Source organism: Gossypium arboreum, chromosome 8 (genome assembly GCF_025698485.1).
Source record: "Gossypium arboreum isolate Shixiya-1 chromosome 8, ASM2569848v2, whole genome shotgun sequence".
In the NCBI taxonomy this organism is placed as follows: Eukaryota; Viridiplantae; Streptophyta; class Magnoliopsida; order Malvales; family Malvaceae; genus Gossypium; species Gossypium arboreum.
In genome coordinates this window covers 127767531-127789780 of record NC_069077.1, presented here as the reverse complement: position 1 = coordinate 127789780, position 22250 = coordinate 127767531, and the positions used below count along the sequence as shown (strand labels likewise).

The following is a 22250-nucleotide window of genomic DNA, read 5'->3' as shown; positions in this document are numbered from 1 at the left end:
ACTAGTAAGTCATTTTGATGGTCATTTTTGTTGATTTTTATGTTTTGGGGACCCTTGTAGCATGAGCTAGCTAATGGGGGGATTATGTTGCAAAATGGTTGAAAGTCCAGGGTTTTTTCATGTGAATATTTATGTTATTTTCTGAATTTTTATGGAAGAAAATGAGTTATGGTTTTGTAATAAACAACTTTTGTGAAAGGATTTTCATGAAAACACCCAAAATGGACCATTTTGTAAAGATGGCAAAATGAGTGATAAGTATGAGTAATAATGAGAATTGTGGGCTTCTCTTATTATAAAAAGAATTCAGCTAGGCTTGGGTATTGAGGAAATTCGATAAAAATTGATTTACGAGCCTATGGGTAAAATAGTAAATTTGTGAAAGTATAGGGGCAAAATGGTCATTTTTTCAAAGCATAAATTATGAAATGTATTGGTTAATATGATGATTAAAATAGTGGATTTTATCATTATAGATCAAGAAAATTGAGATCCGAGCTTAAATCGGAAAGCACGAGGTTATGGGCTAAAATGGAATAATTGGCCGAAATTTTCATGTGAGGTAAGTTCGTGTGATAATAATAATGTAATGTTATAATTTAATATTAAATGCTTTATTGTTATTATTACATAAATTGTATGATTGATTATACGGATATTCTTGATGAAGATTCGACAAGAAAGTACATAAGTAAATAATGTGATGTTGTAGCATATTTTAATGCTTTGATAATATGTACATTTAAATGTCTTATTACTATCATGAAAGTATGAAATGTATGATGGAAGAATAAATGACACTATGAGCAAGTGCGACAACATTGACTTAGACAAGAAATCTCGTTTGAACTTCAAGAATAGTATAGGATACACGAGATATGTCATGAGAAATAATGTGGTCTGAACTCATGAGTTGTGTCTGAGTTTATGAGACAAGTGATATATGTAATGTGGGTCCGGGTGCTGACTATATGATCAGACCTGCGAGTAACTTGCTGAGCGAGCATATCATGTTGATGCTTTGGGGTCTGGGTGCTGACCTTGTGTACAGACCCGTGAATAGCTCAAATGCGAGCATTACATAGTATGTGGTAGCTTTAGCTACATACTTTACGCGCTATAAGTTGGTTCTAGCTACGCATATGGCACTATGTGCAAGTTTCCGTGTATCCATTAGTATTCCTAGTGTTCAACAGGTAATTTAAGGAATGATTTGATGATGGCCCCAATAAGGTATGTCATTGGTGAGAACGAACTTGAGTTATGTTACGAATGAGTACAGGTATGTACAAAAACTCAATTGAATATGAAATCCACGAATGGTAAGTCCATGAGTATTGTGAAATGATGTGTTAATTTGGTGAATTATGATATATGTTTATAAATGCACAGATTTCTAATTTAAAAGAAGTGAAGGTGTGATGAACTTAATCATCATCATTTTTGTACTAAAACTGTTTTGGACAGTAGCTGTAGTACAACTTTGAAAATTCACCAAAAATTGTGAAAATTGAATTTGAGGCTGAATAAAATATGAAATTAAAGCATATTGATCCTAGTTTCACATAGAAGAAACAGGTGCAAGAACATGAATATCATATTATGAGATATTTAAATTATTGTGAGACAGAGCCAGAATGATTTTGAAATCTCCTGTTATGATTTGAGAAAATCATTGAAAGTTGTAAAAAAATATTTATGGGTTATAATTTATATTCTTAGAATTCTTAATGAGTCTATTTCAAAAGAAATAGACAGGAATATCATCCGAGTTTCGTATTATGAGATAATTAATTTTTAGTGAAGAGGAGTCGGAACTGTTAGATAGCAAAAAATAGGTAATTTTAAAGAATAAAATATATTTATTGGCTAGACTAAAAATTCTAAAAATTTTATGGTAAGAAGATATATAAGTCTAGTTTTAGGGAAAATTAACATATCTTAATTTGGAGTTCCTTAGCTCTAGATATAAATAAATTAGTAACTATGACTCGAGAAAATAGCATAACCAAAAAAAATATAAGTAAAAGTGTAATTATAGTTTTATTACCTTGAAAAACATGTTGGAATATTTCTTATTATTTTCATATGGACTTACTAAGCGTAAAACTTACTCCCTCCTTTTCATTTCTTTAGTGTTGTCAGGTAGGCTCGGGGTTGGAAATCGTCGGAGGTAGCATCACACTATCAAGCTATTACCGTTGGGGTATTGATAAACCTTAAGTGTATTTGAGTGAGTGGCATGTATAAGGACTTATTTATTATGATATGCATTCTTCTGATTTGGCCAAGATTTTGGCTAAAATTGATTTGTTGTGTTTAGCCATGAGACGTGGCTTATTTAGGTGATGGCTTGTAAGCCTATTTATCCAAGCTATGTATTGATGCCTTGTGATGTGGTCATGTGATTATATTTGTTTAATGTGAATGGTTAGTGTTACGGTATGTATGCTTTATGAATGTCTTATGACCAAACGAAGTGGTCATAATCAGAGAATAAAAGTGTGATATGGCAATAAGTCAATAATACTGGAAAATGAAATTGGTGTGGAATGACTTAGGCAAGCATGTCGTTTGTGAATGTGAAATATTGTCAAGCATAGTATAAATGTATAAGTGATAATCAAAATGACATGTTCAATTGATTGTAAATTGGTCTGTTTAGACTTGGTATAAAATGAGTAAGCAAAACATATGTATGATGACATATGAATATTACAATTGAGTCTTAATGGAGGATGTTTAATTATCTACTTGATGCTACATTATATGTGTCTATAATGTATTTAAGTATGTGAGGTATTAATGGTAACAAAAGGCTTGGAAAAATAGCCTAAGTGTTGGCCATACGGGCAAAGACACGGCCATGTGTCTCAGTCGTGTAGAGGACATGGCCTAGCACACGGGCGTGTGGCCTGGCTGTATGGTTCAAATTATTTGTTGAAGTTACAAACAGAGAGTTACACGAGCTAAGGACATGATCGTGTCCCAAGCCACACGGGCATGTGTGACGACACGGCCCAACCCACACGGGCGTGTGACTCTCCAGAGCAAGAAAATTTGTTAAGTTATCCAAAGTTTATTGAAGGTTCCCAGTTTAGTCCCGAACCACCCCGATGTATGTTTTAGGCCTCGAAGGCCCGTATAAGAGACGATATGCATGTGTTTGAAAAGTTTTAATTTGGACGAAATTTTGTGGCCCGATTTTGTATGTTTGTGAATGTTTAAGTCCGGTAACGCCTCGAACCCTATCCCAGCGTCGGATATAGGTAAGGGGTGTTACAAAAAATTTAATGAATAAAAAAAGACTAAAATTATAACAATATGCAAAATTTTTCATTCATAAGCTTAGACTTTTTTAGTTCTCATTTCGTACATGTACAACCATAATTACTCTTTTTTTTCACATTCTCTACTCTCTAACATTTAACCACTTAAACTCATTTCTACGTTTTCTTCCATCTTCGATTCTGTATCTTCTTCTGGGAAATTCTTTTATATTAAATTCTGAATTCTCTTCAAATTCATCTTCTACAATCCAATTTGGAAATTCCTCAAGATCTTCTTCCTCTTCAACTTTATAACGGGTATTGAATTGATAAATTCTCTTGATAATTTCCTAACAACTAATTTATCCATCCATGGCATGTCAAAAACATTTTGCTTCCTAGTCAATTTTCGCAAACCTAAATTTTATCTTACTATTTTCCTTGCTACATAAAAGATTATAAACTTCACGAAGTATATAACTATATTCCAATAGGTTCGTGGTACCAATGTCTTCCAAAGTTGGTCTAAAATAATTTGATGCTCTCGTTCTATTAATGCCTCTCTAAGGGTCAAATATTGCACTTTATTCTTTCTAATCAGTTCATGACCCTTACGTAACACTTCTTGCATCTTTTGATTTACGGTAATAAGGTGTTGAACGATGTCTTCTTCTGGGTTCATTCTGTAATCTTGCAATTCTCTCATCATCTTATCAACTTTCTCTCTTTGTGCTAAAGTTGTTATCTCATCAGACAATATCATATTTATTACCATTTCTACCAATATCTGTGACACAAAATAATCTTTGGTGTCATCACTAACTAATAATTAATTTATAATAGTTACTAACAAAATAACTTTCAAATAAATTAAAAAAATAAAGATTACATTCATAACCTAACAAATCATAATAAACTCTAAACAAGCAATTAACCTAATCACAAAACTTACTAACAAAATTAATAAAATTTACATTCATAACCTAACAAATCACAATAAACATTAAACTAAACAAATAATTTATAATAGTAACTAACAAAATAATTTTAAAATAAATTAAAAACATAAAAATAACCATAAAAAACTACACAATACTAACAAAATAATTTATCCTCATCATAATCTATTCTATTTTAAAAAAAATAAAAATACTTTATCATTCCTTCTCTTCTGCTATTTTATTTTTAACCCTCATTCTCTTCTTTACTTTGGGACCATTAAATAGGGCCCTAAAAATTAGACCACTGGTGCCGCCTATCATATAGGCACTATCTCCTTGTACTAATTTTATATTTGTATACGGGCGCATACTAAATTCAAAAATTTTCTACAAGTTAGCCGCTTATGTAAATGGTACCACTAATAAAATAATATTTAAAAAAAATTAAAAAATAAATTTTAGTAAAAAAATGATAGTGCTGCCTATAAGAAAGGCACCGCTCTAAATATACTATTTTGATATTTAATCATACTGACATACTGATTTGGTATTAATTTTTTTTAATAGTATTCACGTGAAAAAGCCTAAAAATCACGATGAAAACCCAGTTCAATGCAGATTGAAGTAATCAGACCAAAAAGGCCTACAATAAATCCAAAATAGATTTTCAGAGAAATAAAAGCCTAATCCAAAAATTTTAGAAAGAAACCCACAACGTAGATAAAGGCAAATAGATAAATGTTAGAGGAAAAAATCTACTAGTAGCACCTGCCTTGCTTCCAAGTTCGCAACCCAGGGCCTTACTTTGGCTGCAGCCACACCGTTCCTCCCTTCTTCGGCCACCGGAGACCGACAACTCTCGTCTCCTTCTAAAGCTCTGAGTCGGTTACTCTTCCTTTCCTGGTAATTTTTGTTTCACTGTTTGTTAATTCTTCGGATATTGGAGTAAGATCTTTACTGAAAGTGGGAAAACAAATTGATATTGCAGTAAGAGAATTAATGAATTGTGAAATTTGGGTGATTATCTAATTTTCAGAATCCTTAATTCGAGAAAAGTATCTTCTTTAGCTTCTACTTCTTCTTCTTGGGTTTACTTTACCTTTATCTTTGATATTGGAGTCTGGGTACTGAAATGCGCCTAATTGCCATTTTAGCGTTTTAGCGTCTGAGCATCACCTTATTCTAGCTCTGAAAGTACAGATTTTGTTTAATTTTTTTCTAGTAAAAATGCTTCCTTTTTAGAGTTCTCATTATATAAGGTCATTTTCTTCTAAACATCTAAAAGACCTTTTCCGGAAATGATTGCTTCTTACAACCTTTAATTCATTTGGTCTGCGGTTTTTTTGTAGAATATTTCATATCCTGAGAACTGTGAGATTATGAAGATCAGAAGCTGTGTTGGCATTACAAAACCAAGTCTTCTGCTTGTACATTCTGAGTTACCCGCACTTACCTTCCATAAAACCAAGTTAACATGGACATCAACCCTTAGATTCCCAAGTAACTATGAGAGGACTTCTGGATCGGTTACTAGGTTTCATTGCAGTGTTGCTGGTAGAACTGGTGCTTCTACATCTGTGTGTTCATCTTCATCGAAGTCAAATACTGTTCATTTGAGCCGGAAACAAGTCAAACCCTCATCCTTGTATAGTCGTCCTAGTTTGTCGAACATGAAGAAAGAGAGGATAGCAAATCGCGCTAAGGTTTATGAGTTTTTGAGGGTACTTGGTATTATTCCTGATGAGCTAGATGGGTTAGAACTTCCTGTAACGGTTGAGGTTATGCAGGAACGGATTGATTTTCTTCATAAGTTGGGGCTTACTATTGAAGACATCAACAATTATCCACTGGTCCTCGGTTGTAGTGTGAAAAAGAACATGATTCCCGTGCTTGATTATTTGGGGAAATTGGGTGTTAGAAAATCCACTTTCACCGAGTTTTTGAGAAGATATCCACAAGTTCTCCATGCAAGTGTTGTGGTTGACCTTGCCCCAGTTGTAAAGTATCTTCAAGGGTTGGATATTAAGCCTAATGATATTCCTCGGGTCCTTGAGAAATATCCAGAAGTACTGGGATTCAAGCTTGAGGGGACAATGAGCACATCAGTGGCTTATTTAGTCGGCATTGGAGTGTCAAGAAGGGAAGTTGGAGGGGTCTTAACCAAATACCCTGAGATTCTTGGGATGCGAGTGGGCCGCGTGATAAAGCCATTTGTTGAGTATCTTGAAGGTTTGGGTATTCCTAGGTTAGCTATAGCTAGATTGATAGAGAAGCGACCTCACATCCTTGGGTTTGGATTGGAGGAGAGGGTCAAACCAAATCTTGCATCCCTTCTAGAGTTCAATGTCAGAAAAGCATCTCTTCCATCTATAGTAGCACAATATCCTGAAATTATAGGAATTGATCTAAAGCCGAAGCTTCTTGGTCAAAGGAGTTTGATTCAATCAATTATTGATTTGGAACCTGAGGATTTTGGGACCGTTGTGGAGAAAATGCCTCAGATTGTGAGCCTTAGCAACACTTCTATGGTGAAACATGCAGATTTCCTAAAGGGTTGTGGATTTTCCTTGCAACAGGTGAGGTCCATGGTTGTGGAATGTCCCCAGATCCTTGCTTTGAATCTTGACATCATGAAACTTAGCTTTGATTACTTTCAAATGGAGATGCAGAGGCCTCTTGATGATTTGGTTGCTTTCCCAGCATTCTTTACTTATGGTCTTGAATCTACTATAAAGCCTAGAGACAAGATTGTAGCGAAGAAAGGTTTTAAATGTTCTCTTTCATGGCTTCTTAACTGCTCTGATGAGAAGTTTAAGGAGCGGTTGAACTATGACACAATTGAGATGGAGGAAATGGAGACAATGCCTTCATTTGACATGAATTCACTGATGGAACCGAGGAGTGACGAGTCTGATTCTGACTATGAGGAGGATAGTGACGACGAGTATGCATAAATCCATTAGAAAATGCTTGGCTTTTTTCAGATAAGATGATTTTATGTGGGGAGCACGATCCAAATATAGAAAGGTAAACTTTTCTGTTAAGTTGAAACGCATTGATGAACCATCTTTGCAATTCTTAAATGAACATCACAGACCGTCTTAATCAAGTTGCCTCATATTTTACGTAGCCATACATAACATGTGAAATGGTTTCTGTAGGTCCCAGTATTTGTATTTGGAGAATTTGACAATTTCCATACCATTTATTTAATCACATAAACATTCGTGTACATTCTGCTAGTCTAAGAACGTTGTTGCTGACTTTCCCCAATTCATCATCAAGGTTGAATCTCTTAAATCCTTTGCAGCAAATAATATCTCTAGGTGTTGGCTGTATTATGGTGTGCATCACTGCCATAGTTGCATTTTCTCCTCCCCCTTCTATCTTTCTTATAATGTGTTCCTTTTATTCCGAGTGTTAAGTTTATCATTAGCTTTATATGTGCATTACTACCACTTACAAGAATCCACCATCATTTTTCAGCCATACCCTTACTGGAGACTGATGTTCTGTCTGCTGTAATGCATCGCTCATCCGGGCATCAGAGTTTTGTATCTGATTTTTTAGTAGATCTAGATACCTATAAGTAGAGGCTATACGTAGGCACCATAGTTTTAATGCATGATGTTTCAATTCTCCAATATGTTCCCAATTATTTTCATTTTGAGTTGTGATTTTTACCACAGAAGGAAATCAAGGTTTTTGTATTTTAGAGGTCAACTTCAGCAGTCAAATACGAAACATCTTGCAAGTTGTAGCTACTGGCTTAAATTATATTAAAACCATTTTTAGCAGAAATGATGTTCATTTCATCCTTTTCTTCTGATGCTTTTCATGAATCCTTTACAAGGAATGCTTGGTAAAAGGTAATTCTTTATTCGATGAATTAACTGGGTTTAACAAGTTGTCCAACATTAATACCTCGGTGTAGGTTCGGGATAACCAGTGGCCGGTTAATAATTGAGTCCATGAAACTCATTGCAGACTATTAGTTTTGGCTCATGGTAAAAGGTCCTCCCTATTTGTTTGATGCTGAGTAGAGAACTAGCTGCCCTAAAACGACATATAATGTTCTCCTATGAAGTTTATTCAAATACAAGCTAAAAATACACCATGATAATTTCAGGGATTCATCGATTTACATGACAGATAAAACATGTGTGGAAATTCAGAAACTTCAATCGTTAGATTCTCCAAAAGGACTTCTGAGTGTGCACATATATATCCTGGGAAACAACTAGATTCCAAGAATATCGATTAATTGATATCGGTTTGTAATTACATTTCTCAAGTGATATTCATCCATGTCTTGCCTCATTAATCATGTATATAATCTTCATCCTGGTTGCGAGTTGCTGCAGTGTCTCACATCCATCATGAGTATAATAGCACCGTTGATCCAAAGGTCACAGTGCACGTAGTTCCTACTCTATTTTCTGTAGCCATCCAAGCTGAAGGAAGCAACAAATATGTATTCAATAAGCAAAATGCTCAGAGAAAGAAACAACAATGATAGCAGTAAATAAAGGAGATGATGAAAGGGTAAAGTAAGTACCTTCCAGGCATACATGGCAAAGAAGGCTACGATGTCTGCAGACCAGACAACTGCAAAAGACTTCCAAAAGAAAGGGATTATAACATTGAGCAAAGGGACGATGAGGAAAAGATAATTAAGAGCTTCTTTTTCGTTCTTCGAACAGTCTCGAGCTCGAAGCGAAGGGATTGCTGCAAAGAAATAGGCATTAGTAAGTTAACTCTGTTGCTTGTAGAACATGCAATAACTGCAATTTGACACTTTTGAACCAGCAATAATGTTTGATAAAAGGTTCAAGACCCAGATAAGGTATTAACTCACTGAACATCCAAATGGACCACATCCCCATCAATCTCCAAATATCAGGTTCATTAGATGGAAATATGAGATTGAAAGACAAAGCTCCACCTAACAGCAATGAGACATAGCCTTGAACTTCGAAAACAGTATACAAGGTAGTTCCAGGCACAGCAGGGTTTTTAGTAGCAGTAGAAGCCCTTGGTGCAAAGGTTGCAGCAGTTTTCTGAACCACCTGTTGTCATATCACAAATAAAAAACATCCTCAAAATCAGTCCAAAACTTCAAAAAACCAGACAATAAAGCATCTAAAAGAAAAAAAAAATTGAACCTTTTTGAGGTCCTTGTCAAGGGGTGTAGTGGAAGTAGCACTGGAGATGCTTTTGCTTTCTTTTCTGGGTTCAGATTCTAAATTTTCTTCTTTGGGTTCTTCCTCAACTGTTCCTGTCTGAGCATCGACTTCATTTGTCGCATTAACATGTATTTGCAAGGCTTTTCTGCAACTGAGAAACTTGGGGTAGTTGTGTTTTAAGTTGAAAGAAGGTGGTAAAGGGAGCTTTGAAACGCCATAGTTGCAGAGAGGCGTTGACATCAACGAGTACATGTTGAATGTTCAAAACCCTCTCAATGTATTCTCATTGGAATCCAGAAATTCTTCAAGTTGGAACCCAAAAATAAACATAAAAAATAAAATGAGAGCATGGGATTGGGAGGGAAAGAGATAAGGAACACGAGGCTGATCTTTGCCGTTAAAACCGGTTCGATTCTCAAGCTTTTAAACGACCCAGTTCCCTCTCGGTCTACCCAAACCCGGACCGACCCTAGTTCATTTCCTGTTTAACCCGCAACACTATCTTATACCATAATAGCGTCATATCAATAGCAATTCCTCAGCTTTTGGTGAAAATCCTATCCAGTCCCTCTCAATTTCAATATTGAGCAAATTGATCCCTCTCTAAGAAAATTAGAGCATCTTAATCTCTTTCAATTTTGAAGGTGAGTGACAATTGATCACAACAATTAATGTTTTCCATCTATTGTACATAATTTTAATTGATATAATAACAAATTAAGCTTTCAATGTTTACATATTCTATCAATTTGATCTAGAAAAATTATTTGAAAAAATGAATACAATCTTATAAAATCTAAAAATTCAAAAAGAATATATAAAAGAAATTTAGCTTTAATAAACAAAATGTGTAAACTTCAAGGGCTAAATTTATTATTATACTAATTAAAATTATATAAAATTTGTAAGAAATTGTCCTTAAATGTTTATTTTGGAATTGAGAGGGATTAAATTGCTTTTGAGTTTTTTTTATCCCAACACATTACATAATAATTGCAAGAATTTATAATTAGTATGTTAGCAATCTAATTTTGCTGGACTGCAGTTCTAGTATTCCATAAGTTAGCAGACTCATATTTGTTTGACTTTGTTGCTTTAGATTTTGCTGAAACATATTTATTTCTTATTAGCAAAATCATCTTATGGTAAAGAAAATATAGCTCAATCTCATTTTCATTCTGCTATAACTTTTATTTGCCTCAAATGTAACATCCATTTTCGCTTGATCTTTGAAAAAGAATCCAGAAATGTGCTCCACTGAAGAATGAAATACCTGCTGCATTTTCTTGTTTCTCTATGCATTAATGGCTGCTTGAATTTGTTCCAGGGTTCTCCCCTTTGTTTCAGGAACCACTGTAATTACAAACACTATAGCCACTGCATTGATTGCAGCATAAATGATGAAGGTACCTGAAAAAGCCACCAGTTGCAGATATTATTCACAATTATCTTTCTGGATTGAGTCAATTACTGCATTTACTATAAGGAATTTAAAGATAAAAGGGGGGGGGGATAATTTTTTATTCTATTTACCATAGGAGCTCCAACTCATGAGGAAGTTGAATGTATATGACACTGCCCATGCACCAAACCAGTTCACAAGTGTTGCTAAGCTTCCTGCTATTCCTTTAATATTTATCGGAAATATCTGCGACCCAATCCAGATATGTGTTGGACATGAATATATACAAATACTTAACTCGGGTAGATTTTATTACCTCAGACATTACAACCCAAGGAACTGCACCCATTCCAGCTGAAAAAGATCCTATGTACATCTGATCAAGAAGAAAACGGTAAGCCATACGCTGCCATTGAACAAATTGAATGGATATATGGTTCAATAAAAGTTTTTGACATTTACCAATATGCCTGTTACGGCAAGAATGGGAACTGAACTTGGTGCCAAATTATGGTCCTGGTTGGCAACGATTATAAATATTTATTATATTAGAAATTGACAAGGACAAAGGGGAAATTATAGTTTAGAAGATAGTTAAAATTTTAACCTTAAGATAGAATGAAGTCCCAGATAGTATACAGGCAAGGACCAATCCTGTTGAAGAAACCTGTAATGAATTTTGATCCATGAAAAGGATTTGGCTCAGCAATTTAAGGACTTGAGTTACTATGAAATGTTCTAAATATTTGCTTACCAGTAATAGAGGCTTTCTACCAGCTTTATCAATCACAGTTGTGTTAAGTGCTGTAATTGGAACCTGGATAAATATGATTGTTTGTTACATCAATTTGTTGGAAAAATTATTTGTATGTCAAGGAAAAGGTGGAGATGAAACCTGAATAATAGCGTATGTTATCGTCGCTATACTCGGAGAAACACCTGAGACATTTGAATTACGATGTTAGATGATAGAAGACTCTTTTATTTGATGCACTGAGAGCTATAATTTTATTACCTGCTGACTCGAAAATATTGCTCAGATAAAAGCAGATTCCATTGATTCCCCCGAATTGTTGAAACACCATTAAACCAACTCCTATCTGATAAAACAGCAATGAAATAACACATTGATTAAGACACAATTTTGAAAACCTGTGATGGCTAATGTTTAAAGTTGGTATTGTTACAATGACTGATCGTAAGTATCTTCGTTGAAACAAATCGAGCATCTTGGCTTTCGGGAGCCGTTCGAGAGTCTCTATGTAGTCCTGTCAAGCGAGAAAATAAAGTTTGTTTTCTTAAACATTTTCACTATAATTGCTCCAACTCTTTTTTAATGTTAGTTAAGATGATAAGAGTTCAGATTAAGAACCCGAATCTCGGCTGCCTCCTCCGATATATCAGCACCCTTTCCACGAAGATCTTGTAGTGCAGCTTCAAATTCTTTTTCATGTCCTATCTTTGCCTGCATTGCCGTTTAATGTCACTAACTCACTATAATTCAAGGTAAAAATGGGATTTTCATCCTCTTTTCAGTGCTTATCATACCAGCCACCTAGGAGACTCTGGAATGAAAAATAGTCCAAATAGCAGAATTGCACAAGGAATGAGTCCTGAAATAACACCACGTATGAGTTCGACTTGTGTCATCTAGCATTACCAACACGCACGCATGGTTTTCCCGAAGAATGTTTGGTATCACTGTAGTTCGAATAGATGGATAAAGCAGTTTTACCAGTTAGTGCTAACGTCCTCCAAGTTAGAACCGTCCCTATTATGAATGCAACCGACACGGCACAGCAGATCATAAGCTATAGAAATAAGAAATAATCAGACAATCTTTGTCATCCATTTGTATTGGACATTCAGACAATGGATAAGATGTATTAAGATAATGTTACCTGGTTTGCAGTTGTTAGCGCTCCTCGAAGATTCTTTGGTGCGATTTCGGCTATAAACACGGGGACCTTGTCAAGAAAGTAATCATGGTCATTTAATGAAGAATGGTTTAGGAGGGAAATGTAGATGAGCTTCAGAAACTCACAACATATGAAAAGACTCCCATTCCATATCCTGTTGCCAATCTTCCAATGTCCAAAGACAAAGCCCCCTTTTTTGTTTTAACCGGAGAAATCGGAAAAAAGGTAATCAATGTATTTCTGCATAATTGGTTAATTCGTAGCTTAAGCAAATGATAAATTCAGGGGGTGAAGCAGTTTCAGAAAGTACAACCTTAGCAAAGAAAATAGCAAGCCACCCTGCAACACAGAAGCCAGTAGCTGTTCTCATTGCCTGCACATGTTTAGCTATGAACATGATACCACATCAACAAAATCTATGCCAAAGAACAAAAAAATTTCTAAAACTTACCCCTTTCCGACCGATAAAATCAGCAATCAGTCCACTCGTGATTGCACCAATCATTGCACCGAAAGTCAGTATAGAACCAAACACTGAATACTGCCGATTCAAAGATCAAATGAATCAGTTTTTAAGTTGCCTCTATTAGCGATTGCAATACATATATATACCTCTGCTAGACTAAGTGAAAGATCTTTCGTGATGGCAGTCTGAGTCGGCGAGGAATAGCCTGCCTGAAAATGATTTCAACATTTTATTACAACTAACATTACAAGCAAAGCTAGTTTTCCGGTGTAGAGAGCGGTGAGGGAGGCTTACACAGGATCCAAAGGCAAAGGAACCGCAGACCGCAACAAATGTGCTGAGGTAAACCATCCATAGACTAGGTTTGCCGCTTGTCTTTTCATCAGTGTATCCATTTTCTTCATCACCTATATTCTTCCCTTCTTCCAATAGAGGTATGGTTACATCTCCATGCACATTGCAATTGTCTTCGATGGCCATTGTCTCTTTCTCTAACTTAGAAACCTGGATTTTGATACAAATGGAGAAGAGAATAAGGTTGAAGCAATATCCTCAAGATGAAGAAGATGAGGAAGTTCCCTCATGGCAGTACCTTTTTATAATGAAAGCTCGCAAAATCCACGTCCCTTTTCTTTCTTATACGTATGAAGAAGGTACATAAATGGATGATGCAAAATGAATGAAAGCAGTGCAACAACTCTGTTTAGTATCCTCCATTAGACAATTTGAACTCTGTTTCTTTGTGGCTCACGTGGTTTGCTAGTTGTTTCGTTGGAATAATTATTCCTTATTACACAATTTGGTTTACCGGATGGAATATTAAAGCTGGTTGGGGTAAAATGATGTTATATAAGTATAAAATTATATTATTAATCCTTTAACTAAATAAGTGATCTTTTATTTATATTTTTAAGTTTAAATTTATTATATTTAATAATAAATAATTTTTATTAATATATTATGATAAAATTATTATTGTTTTTCTTGCAAATAAAGAAATGTAGCTTTATTCACATACTTCTTATTGTGTCAAGTTGCTTTCATATGGAAATTTGTTAAGTTTTATTAAATTTAATTAAAAAAATCCTAAATGTTAGGTTTTTAATTTATAAAATTTATAATTAATTTTATTTGCATATATTATAAAAGTTACAATTAATTTTATGAAAAATCAAGTAATTTCTAAATATTGTTTTAAATCTTGTTGGGAAAATTCTTATTAAGCCCCTCAATTGTTTGAAATTTTTTAGTTAAACCCTCAATTTTCTTTAAAATTCTTATTAAGCCATCTAAAAGTTTTAAAAATTTTAATAAACCCCAATTTAACACCAACATCCGCCACTGGTTTGACTAAATATGTATGAAAGATATAAAGATATTTACAGGCAACATAGCTGTTATCCTCTAACAAAAGCAGAATCATTTTACAAACAAACTTATGTCTTGTACATTTTCTTGGTTCAAATCTAGGCAACAAATTGGCTGCTGTTATCTTGGAACTGAGGATGAAAAAGTTGAAGGGAAAAGGCACTTGCTTCATGACATTCTCTTACCCCTTCAGTCCCTGCTATATGCAGAAAGTGGAGATGGGTCGTTATTATCAAAGAATCAGACACAACACAATATAATTAATAAATGGAGCTTAGGGTTACAGCAGTTGGGAAATGGTTTCTTTCCTTCTATCAAAACTCTTGTGTTCCAAGTCCAAGATCAATGGACCATGCTTGACGACAAGCACTTTCTTAAAATAACAACAACATGAACTAAAAATAAGACAAATTGAGCCGTTTCTCTCCACATGCATTGTGTTTTGTTTCATGGATGCACATAAAGACGTACCCATATTATTAAAAAGGGAAATAAGCACATGGTAGCGCTGACAACTAACTCTGTTTAATGCAATGCAGATTAAACCAATTTGTTTCAAGAGTTGTTTGAAGCCACTAACAAATATCACAAGAAACAAAAACAAGAGTGTTCAGTAGCAACAAACAGATCTTGCAAGCTGCAAAGCCTCACGGACCAATTTCTTTAAGGAAATATTGTGTCCTGAATTTAAAAAAAAGAAAAGAAAAGAAATTATGACATGAACAGAACACGTAGATGCATACATAGAATATTTTTATTTGAAAATAAAAGTTTTTTTTTAGTACAAATCAATAAGATAAAATAAAACAAACTACAAAGGGAGAATGAAGAGTTTAGGTTGCAGGGCGCTTAGCTGATTGCCCTTCTACAATCTCAGAGGCTGTAATGGAATAATCCCCCAAGTTTTGCTCCACAGGACACTGCAAATTAGGGAAGTAACAATATCAGATTTTGTAATAATAAGCGTGAAAATTCTAAAAAGAATGAAAAAAAAAACAAGAGGAATAGTCTGTCCGACAACTGTGTGACCATCCCAACCAGACAAGATAAGCTGAGAACGATCCTCTTCTGTGTAGGTGAACCAGCAAGGCATAACCGCACCAAATTCGTGGTTCATCAACCAGACTTGAAATCCTGTCTCCTTTGAACTTAAGAACACAAATGTAGGAGCCTATAAGTGCTTCGCTTTGGCCTAAATACTACTCTTTTAACATTTCCTTTCCAATGTGTTATTTTGTCCTCCACAATACAATTCATAAATTCTTTTTAAGGAAGAATTCATAGAACTAAGTTATAGATAAAACTATGATATTTATGAAATGATGTTCGGCCTTTAAACTTTATTAAAAAATTATTTTAACTTTCTATTTAAATTTTTTAATTTTTAGTTATAAAATTTATTTTTTATCAAATTACCTTAACATTAATGGAAAAATAAAAAAAACTTAAAAAATTAAATAAAAGTCTAAAATAAATTTTCTTATAATTAAAGGAAAAAAGTAATTAATTTAATTTATAAAACATATAAACATAAATTAGGTTTACATAACCCAAGTAGAGATTTTCAAAATCTTGGCACCCTATTGCTCCCATTACCATTCACCTATGCCTATACCCATAAATTTTTATTTGTATGTGGTGTGAATTTTAAGGTTAGTATAAAACACATATAACGAATAAAAATATATTTGGATTTGATCTATAATATATATGCTAAAAGTGAAATGCATATATTATGAATAAATTGATTTTAATTTAATATAATATATATTTAAAAATATAAAAAAATTGAATTTGTTAAATTCAAAAATAGTTTAAGAATTTCAAAATTCACTGCTAAATAAACATCTAATAAATCTATCAATTTACTCTATTTTTAAAATCCCAACTTCAAATTCTGAAAAATTAAATTTAGAAAATATTGGTGGACAGAAATAGAAGACATGAATAAATTAGATTGATAGAATGTTTTTCAGAATATGTGGAAGGAGTTAAGAGCTTTTTCCAGTGCTAATCCTTGATTGTTTCAAATAAAAGCTTTAAAAGGTCTTTGATAGAACAAAAGACAAAAGGGAGAAGGAACAGTTGATGTTAAGTTATGCAGATTTAAATCGTAACATTATTTGAGGATTTTGCTTACATTTCTACTGAAGCTTGAAAAATGGCAGGAATAATCCCCCAAACGGAGAAAGCAAAAAGGCTAGTTAGTCTGTCTGACAACTGCGCGACCTTCCTATCCGCACAAGACACGCCGAGAACGATCCTCTGCGGTCGAAGTGGAACCAGAATGGGTATCACCAGACCAGTAATCACGCTCAGATCACACAGTCGTGGTTCATCAACCAGACTCGGAATTCTGTCTCCTTCGAACTTTAGGACACAAAGGTACGAGCCTAAAAAACAGAGCCTGTTCAAGTAAGGTCGTGCCCATTCAAGCCTTGATTCTATTTTAAATACCACTGGACTTTGTCTTCCCTTTCCAATGTGGGATACTGATCAGCTTCTGACAAAACCAATCCGTGTTTTGTCTCTTCCGTAATTTCTCGCGGCTATCCATTCAACAAAGTTGGATATATCTATTCAGCCCTAAATACAATATAGTTTACCCAGCTATTACATTAACTTGAGTTACTGGAGTCTATTCATGGTTCATTAGCCTGTTTCATTCTTTCTTCATAGTTTTCTCTTTAGAAAATGCTTGTTTATCGACTAAGCTAATAAAATAATTTACTTGGAGCAAATAGAAATAAATTTCAAGGATGTAGTTGTTAGCAATGTGTAGGCCTTCACTCAACTGATGGGAAGTGAATACAGTCGATGATGATGGTAATTTGCTGTGGTTTGGTTATTGGAAGGTAGAATTATAGTCTTTGTTTTATGTATTATTCTCTTTTTAAAATATGAAATTCAATTTAATAATATAAATAGTAGACAAAAATTCGAAAAAGAAAATTTAGAGTTTGGACAAGTAAAAGTTTTGGAGAGAAAGTAAAAAGACAAAAGTTTGGAGGGTTTGGGGGAAAGTAAAATTTTTTAGAAGTAAAAGTTTTGGAGAGAAAATAATAGGAAAAGAAATTTGAGGGTTTGGGGGAAAGTAAAAAGGTTTGAGTGGGATGGGGGATTGGGAAGGGAAGTAAAATAGTTTGGTATTTGGTTTTTTCGAATTAATTAAGTTATTTTAATTCAAAAATTCAACTCGATTGGAATTCAAAATTTGAAAAAATTTAAATTGATTCGATTAACTTGATTTCGATTCGAATAATTCGAAATTCAAACTTTTTTATTTTTTTGAGTTGAATCGAATTTTGCTCACCCCTAATGAAAAAATACTGATATTTGAGTATAGGCCATCTATGAGGCTTGCAACTAATGTGTCACGAAACTAACTAAAACTTCGACTAAGGCAAGTACCCCTATCAATTAATAGTATAGTTATAGTAAGTAAAGATATTGTTCCCACGAAAACTAAAAGTACTAGTAATTATTGTCTTTCTATTATTTAACCGAATAATTCTAGTGATCAATAAAAAACTAAATTTAAGCAATTTAATTAACTAACAAACACGACAAAGAACAAATTAGGAAAATAATCGATAATGTGGTCTCAACATGTATAACTGAAGTAAGTTTTAAAATAACAAATCAAGGTGACATACTCGCAACCAAAAATAAAATGAGCACGAAAGAAATATATGATCTATAGGCTCAAAAGCTCACAAAAAATTATGGTTTTGATGTTAAATTTATGAATTTAAAATTTCAAGATAATGCTTCAGTTCAGGGAGACAGTCTAAAATAATAGTTTTTGAAAAAAAACTTATCATACTTGACACTCTCATGTTTTAAAGTGTAAATAGAAAAATGCACAAAAATCCACAAATTAATACCAAATAGAATCAATAAAAACTCCAAATTAAAAAAAAATGTTAGGTTTGAGAAAGTTACTTAAACACAAACAACAATTCAGGAAATATATCGCTTAAACATATAAAATCCTCCCCATACTTAAGATGTACATTGCCTTTAATATATAAACAATATAAACAAAATATCAAAAGAGAGGAAGAGAACTAAAATTGTCTTGAATTTGAATGATTTTGCTAAAATAGTGAAATTTGGAAATGTAAGAGATCCTAAATTAAGTACATGGTTCCAAGCACACTAATAAGAAAATAGAAAAAAAATAAAGAAGGCAAGGAGATAACAGAACAAATAGAAAAACAGTTGAAAAGCATAACAATAAAGTGCATAATAAAATAATATAAAACATATAAATCAGGAAAATAAAATAAAAGAAATAAAAAATAAAAAATAAAGTAGATGAATTGAAAGGGGAAACAATGAGTAGGGTTTGGGGTAGAAAGGAACAAAAATAAAAACTCTAACTTTAAAAAAGGGTGCACAGCCATGTGTCAGGCCGTGTGAGCTACAGAGGCGGGTGGTCACTGCCATGTGCCAAGCCATGTGAGCTACAGGGACGAGTGGTCAGGCTATGTATCTCTCTAAGGCTATGTGGCCTATTAGAAAATTTTCTCCAGTATTCACACAGTCTGTGACACGCCCGTGTGATACACAAGGCCAGGTTGCCAAGCCGTGTATAATCACATAGCCTTGTGTTGTTTTCGTTCACTTCTCCCACAGTCGTGTAGGTCACAAGACCGTGTCGCCATGCCGTGTGACTTCACTCAGACCGTGTGTGTCAATTTTTTTTACAAGATTGACTCCAATATTCACACGGCCTACGACACACCTGTGTAGTAACATACCATTTTTCAGTGATGTCGAAAACAATAGTTTCGGGACCATATCTCTAACGTGTCAATTTATAAATATTAATTATTTAATATTACATGGTCATTAGTGTCGTATTAAAATTTGCTTAAGAAATTTTATCGTTTGGATAGTTAATTAAGTAAAAAGAACTAAATCATAAAAAGTAGAAAAGTAATTGAAATTAGTTAAAGTTATCAAATAGCTATAGAAAAGTAAATTAAAGGATTAGGATGGTAATTAAACCATTTCTTTCCATAGTGGACAGTAATTAATGAAATTTGAATGAAATAATAAAGGGTATAATAGTAATTTAATTAATAAATAAATTTATAACAAAATCAAATAGGAAAAACAACTCCATCCTCTTCATTTTTTTCTTTCAAAAGCCGAAAACCTTAGAAACTTTGGATGTAACGACCCAAAATTCGTGAGCACCGGAAAAGTGTGTTATCGGGCCTCCATCTTAGTGAAATAAGTTCGAAAATAATTATTAAAAATATTTATGAGCCTAGTGGTGTGTCTAATTAGGTTTTAATTAAGTAAATTTAGCTTAATTTAGAGTAATTAGTGAAAATGATTAAATTGAATAAGAGGTAAAAGTTTAATTTTAAAACAATAGAAAGTAAAAGGGTCAAAATGGAAATATGCTATTAAGTAATGGTTGAGGCGGCATAAATGTATAAAAAAAATCTAAGATTTTATTTAGATTATATATATATATATATATATTATAATATTGTATAATTGATTATTATAATTATTAATTGTTATGGTTTTATATTATTATTAGTATTATTATTAAATAAATTAAATAGTAGAGAATTGTATGGTAATAAAAATATTGATATATTTGTAATAAATAGATACATGTGTACTTGTTATAAAATAATTTGTTTACTTAATATTAAAGTAATAGATAATTAGATTAAATTAAATTATTGATAATTAAATAACTATATCATAAGATTTTTTTATATGTTAAATAAAGTATGATTATGACAAGTGTAAGGTGATAAAAATATACATATGTAATGATAATATTTATACAATTATAATATTTTATTTAAATTAATAGATATTTATTATTTATTATTATTATAATTAAGAGATATTTATTAATTAAATAATTATAAAATAAGATTTTTATGTGATAATTAAATAAAATTATGACAAATGTAGGGTGGTGATATTGGACAAATGTAAAACTTGTGTGTGTACAATTGTTATATATATAATTGCTATTAAATAGATATTTATTAATTAAATATAATATAAATTAAATAAAGTAAAAAAAAGATAAAGCATAAAATAAATAGAAACTAAACAAGCAGATAGAAAAGCGAAACATTCGAAAACAGGGGAGAAAAAGAAAAAGAAAAAGAAAAAGGAAAAACTAGAGATTTGAAGCTCGAAACTTTGATTGCTAATATCGAGCCTGAAGCATCGGCCCAAAAAGGAAAAGGAAAGATCGTCGAGGATTAAATCCGAAGAAAATCTGGTTTCTATCACTATAACTCAAGCTTTATAATTAATATGTGTTTAATTTAATATGAATGTGTGGTAAGTATTTTTAAGGTAAGTATTTAATGAACTGATAAAATTTGTGATTGGGTATTAAAATTGATATTGATACTGAACTGAATTATGGGATCTGTATATTGTTTTGAATACCGAATTGAACTGTGAAATTCTTGAATAATGTTACGATATTGCATTGAACTGTAAAATTTCTAATGAAGTGAATTCTTGAATTCTTGTGAAAATTGATCAAAATAATAAATTATAATTAATATTGAATCAAAATGGAAATTGTACTCAAAAATGATTTAAATAACCTATTAACTAGTCGGGCTAGTCGGATATAGTTGGCATGCCATAGGATATAGAAGAGTACGGGTTTTTGCCGACATCGATCGAGCACTTATGTGCCGACTCATCATATCTTATCACGTTTCTTATCGATTCGACACTTTGTGTGTCGAATCTCATTATCATTCTTATTCTGATTCAAGACTTTGTGTGTTGAATCTTTATCATTATCGCTCTCGCTACATTCGATTCTTGATTAGGTACTGTGTACCGTTAAGGCACATTGTGTCGTACTAGTGTGTTGGTTGGAATCCGTGTATCCGCCGAGTCCGAGTCAAGTTAATAGGGACAAATGAAATAAATCTACTGATAAAACTAAATTTGAATGATATAGTATATGTGAAAGTTGAGATTTGAAATAAAGAAATAAGAATGATATACATATAATCGAATGATAATATAAAAACATTGAATTGTTCATTAAGTGATGATAATTGTAATGTAAAAGTATGTGTGTGATTTAATGTATTTAATTATAAACTGAATTATAGTGATACCACTGAGTATATGCATACTCGGCGTAAGGTTGTTTCCGTGCGCAGGTTGTAGAAGTCAAGTACTGAACCAGCATCCAAAGCCAGACCCGACTTCAGCGAACTTTTGGTGATGTATATTTTCTTTTGGTAATGTGGCATGTACATAGGATGTATATAAAGGTTATTATGTTTTGAATATAAATGGTTTAAAATATTAGTATTGCAAGTCTAAGAATTATAATGAAAAAGTCTATCCATTTCAATTTAATTAGTACAATGATAATTTTAAATTGATATTATATTGATTAAGTTGATTAGAAGGCATTTAGAATTGAAAATGAATGTGTGAAATAAATTGGTTGAATTGGTTATGTTTGAAATGAATATGGTTTAATTGCGGGGGTTTTATGTAAAAATAAGTACAAATCTTGTCAAAATTTATAAAATAATAATAATAATAATAATAATAATAATAATAATAATAATAATAATAATAATAATAATAAAATTGGAGTACTTAAACGAGTCCCATTTTACTTAAATGTATGATTTAGATTTGAATAGTTCAATATAGGGATTTA

The 22250-nt window shown here is 32.7% G+C and overlaps 3 protein-coding genes, 1 long non-coding RNA gene and 1 other non-coding gene across 6 annotated transcripts; 1 reads left to right on the top strand and 4 right to left on the bottom strand.

Annotated features, from left to right (window-relative positions):
• The first annotated feature begins 4772 nt into the window (after positions 1 to 4772).
• Positions 4773 to 8011, top strand: LOC108453245 (transcription termination factor MTERF4, chloroplastic). 2 transcript variants are annotated; one of them, XR_001866522.2, is made up of 3 exons: positions 4773 to 5113; positions 5560 to 7237; positions 7697 to 8011. XR_001866522.2 is itself a non-coding variant. In XM_017751245.2 (2 exons), the coding sequence occupies exon 2, from the start codon at positions 5590 to 5592 to the stop codon at positions 7162 to 7164; it is 1575 nt and encodes a 524-aa protein (XP_017606734.1). In that variant the 5' UTR covers positions 4776 to 5113; positions 5560 to 5589; the 3' UTR covers positions 7165 to 8011. The 2 variants fall into 2 exon arrangements, 1 of the variants encoding a protein (XP_017606734.1); XM_017751245.2 differs by having other exon boundaries at positions 4776 to 5113; positions 5560 to 8011.
• Positions 8012 to 8284: 273 nt separating this feature from the next.
• Positions 8285 to 9889, bottom strand: LOC108453247 (protein RESISTANCE TO PHYTOPHTHORA 1, chloroplastic). Its single transcript, XM_017751247.2, has 4 exons — positions 9376 to 9889; positions 9069 to 9279; positions 8769 to 8938; positions 8285 to 8664 (listed from the first exon to the last, which is right to left on the bottom strand). Exons 1-4 carry the CDS (start codon positions 9646 to 9648, stop codon positions 8638 to 8640), a joined length of 681 nt encoding a protein of 226 aa, XP_017606736.1. The 5' UTR covers positions 9649 to 9889; the 3' UTR covers positions 8285 to 8637.
• A 677-nt stretch (positions 9890 to 10566) lies between these two features.
• LOC108453246 (sugar transporter ERD6-like 7) lies at positions 10567 to 13971 on the bottom strand. Its single transcript, XM_017751246.2, has 19 exons — positions 13776 to 13971; positions 13478 to 13687; positions 13330 to 13392; positions 13169 to 13258; positions 13031 to 13090; positions 12843 to 12908; positions 12700 to 12765; positions 12534 to 12609; positions 12347 to 12411; positions 12171 to 12263; positions 11986 to 12066; positions 11814 to 11898; positions 11694 to 11737; positions 11553 to 11615; positions 11406 to 11465; positions 11261 to 11314; positions 11115 to 11174; positions 10930 to 11044; positions 10567 to 10806 (listed from the first exon to the last, which is right to left on the bottom strand). The coding sequence occupies exons 2-19, from the start codon at positions 13661 to 13663 to the stop codon at positions 10691 to 10693; spliced, it is 1443 nt and encodes a 480-aa protein (XP_017606735.1). The 5' UTR covers positions 13664 to 13687; positions 13776 to 13971; the 3' UTR covers positions 10567 to 10690.
• A 590-nt stretch (positions 13972 to 14561) lies between these two features.
• On the bottom strand, positions 14562 to 16985 carry LOC128279499 (uncharacterized). The gene is made up of 2 exons (XR_008269697.1): positions 16692 to 16985; positions 14562 to 15471 (listed from the first exon to the last, which is right to left on the bottom strand). It is a non-coding gene; the product is annotated as an uncharacterized LOC128279499 (long non-coding RNA).
• On the bottom strand, positions 16758 to 16976 carry LOC128279891 (small nucleolar RNA U3). The gene has a single exon (XR_008270083.1). It is a non-coding gene; the product is annotated as a small nucleolar RNA U3 (small nucleolar RNA).
• Positions 16986 to 22250: the final 5265 nt, after the last annotated feature.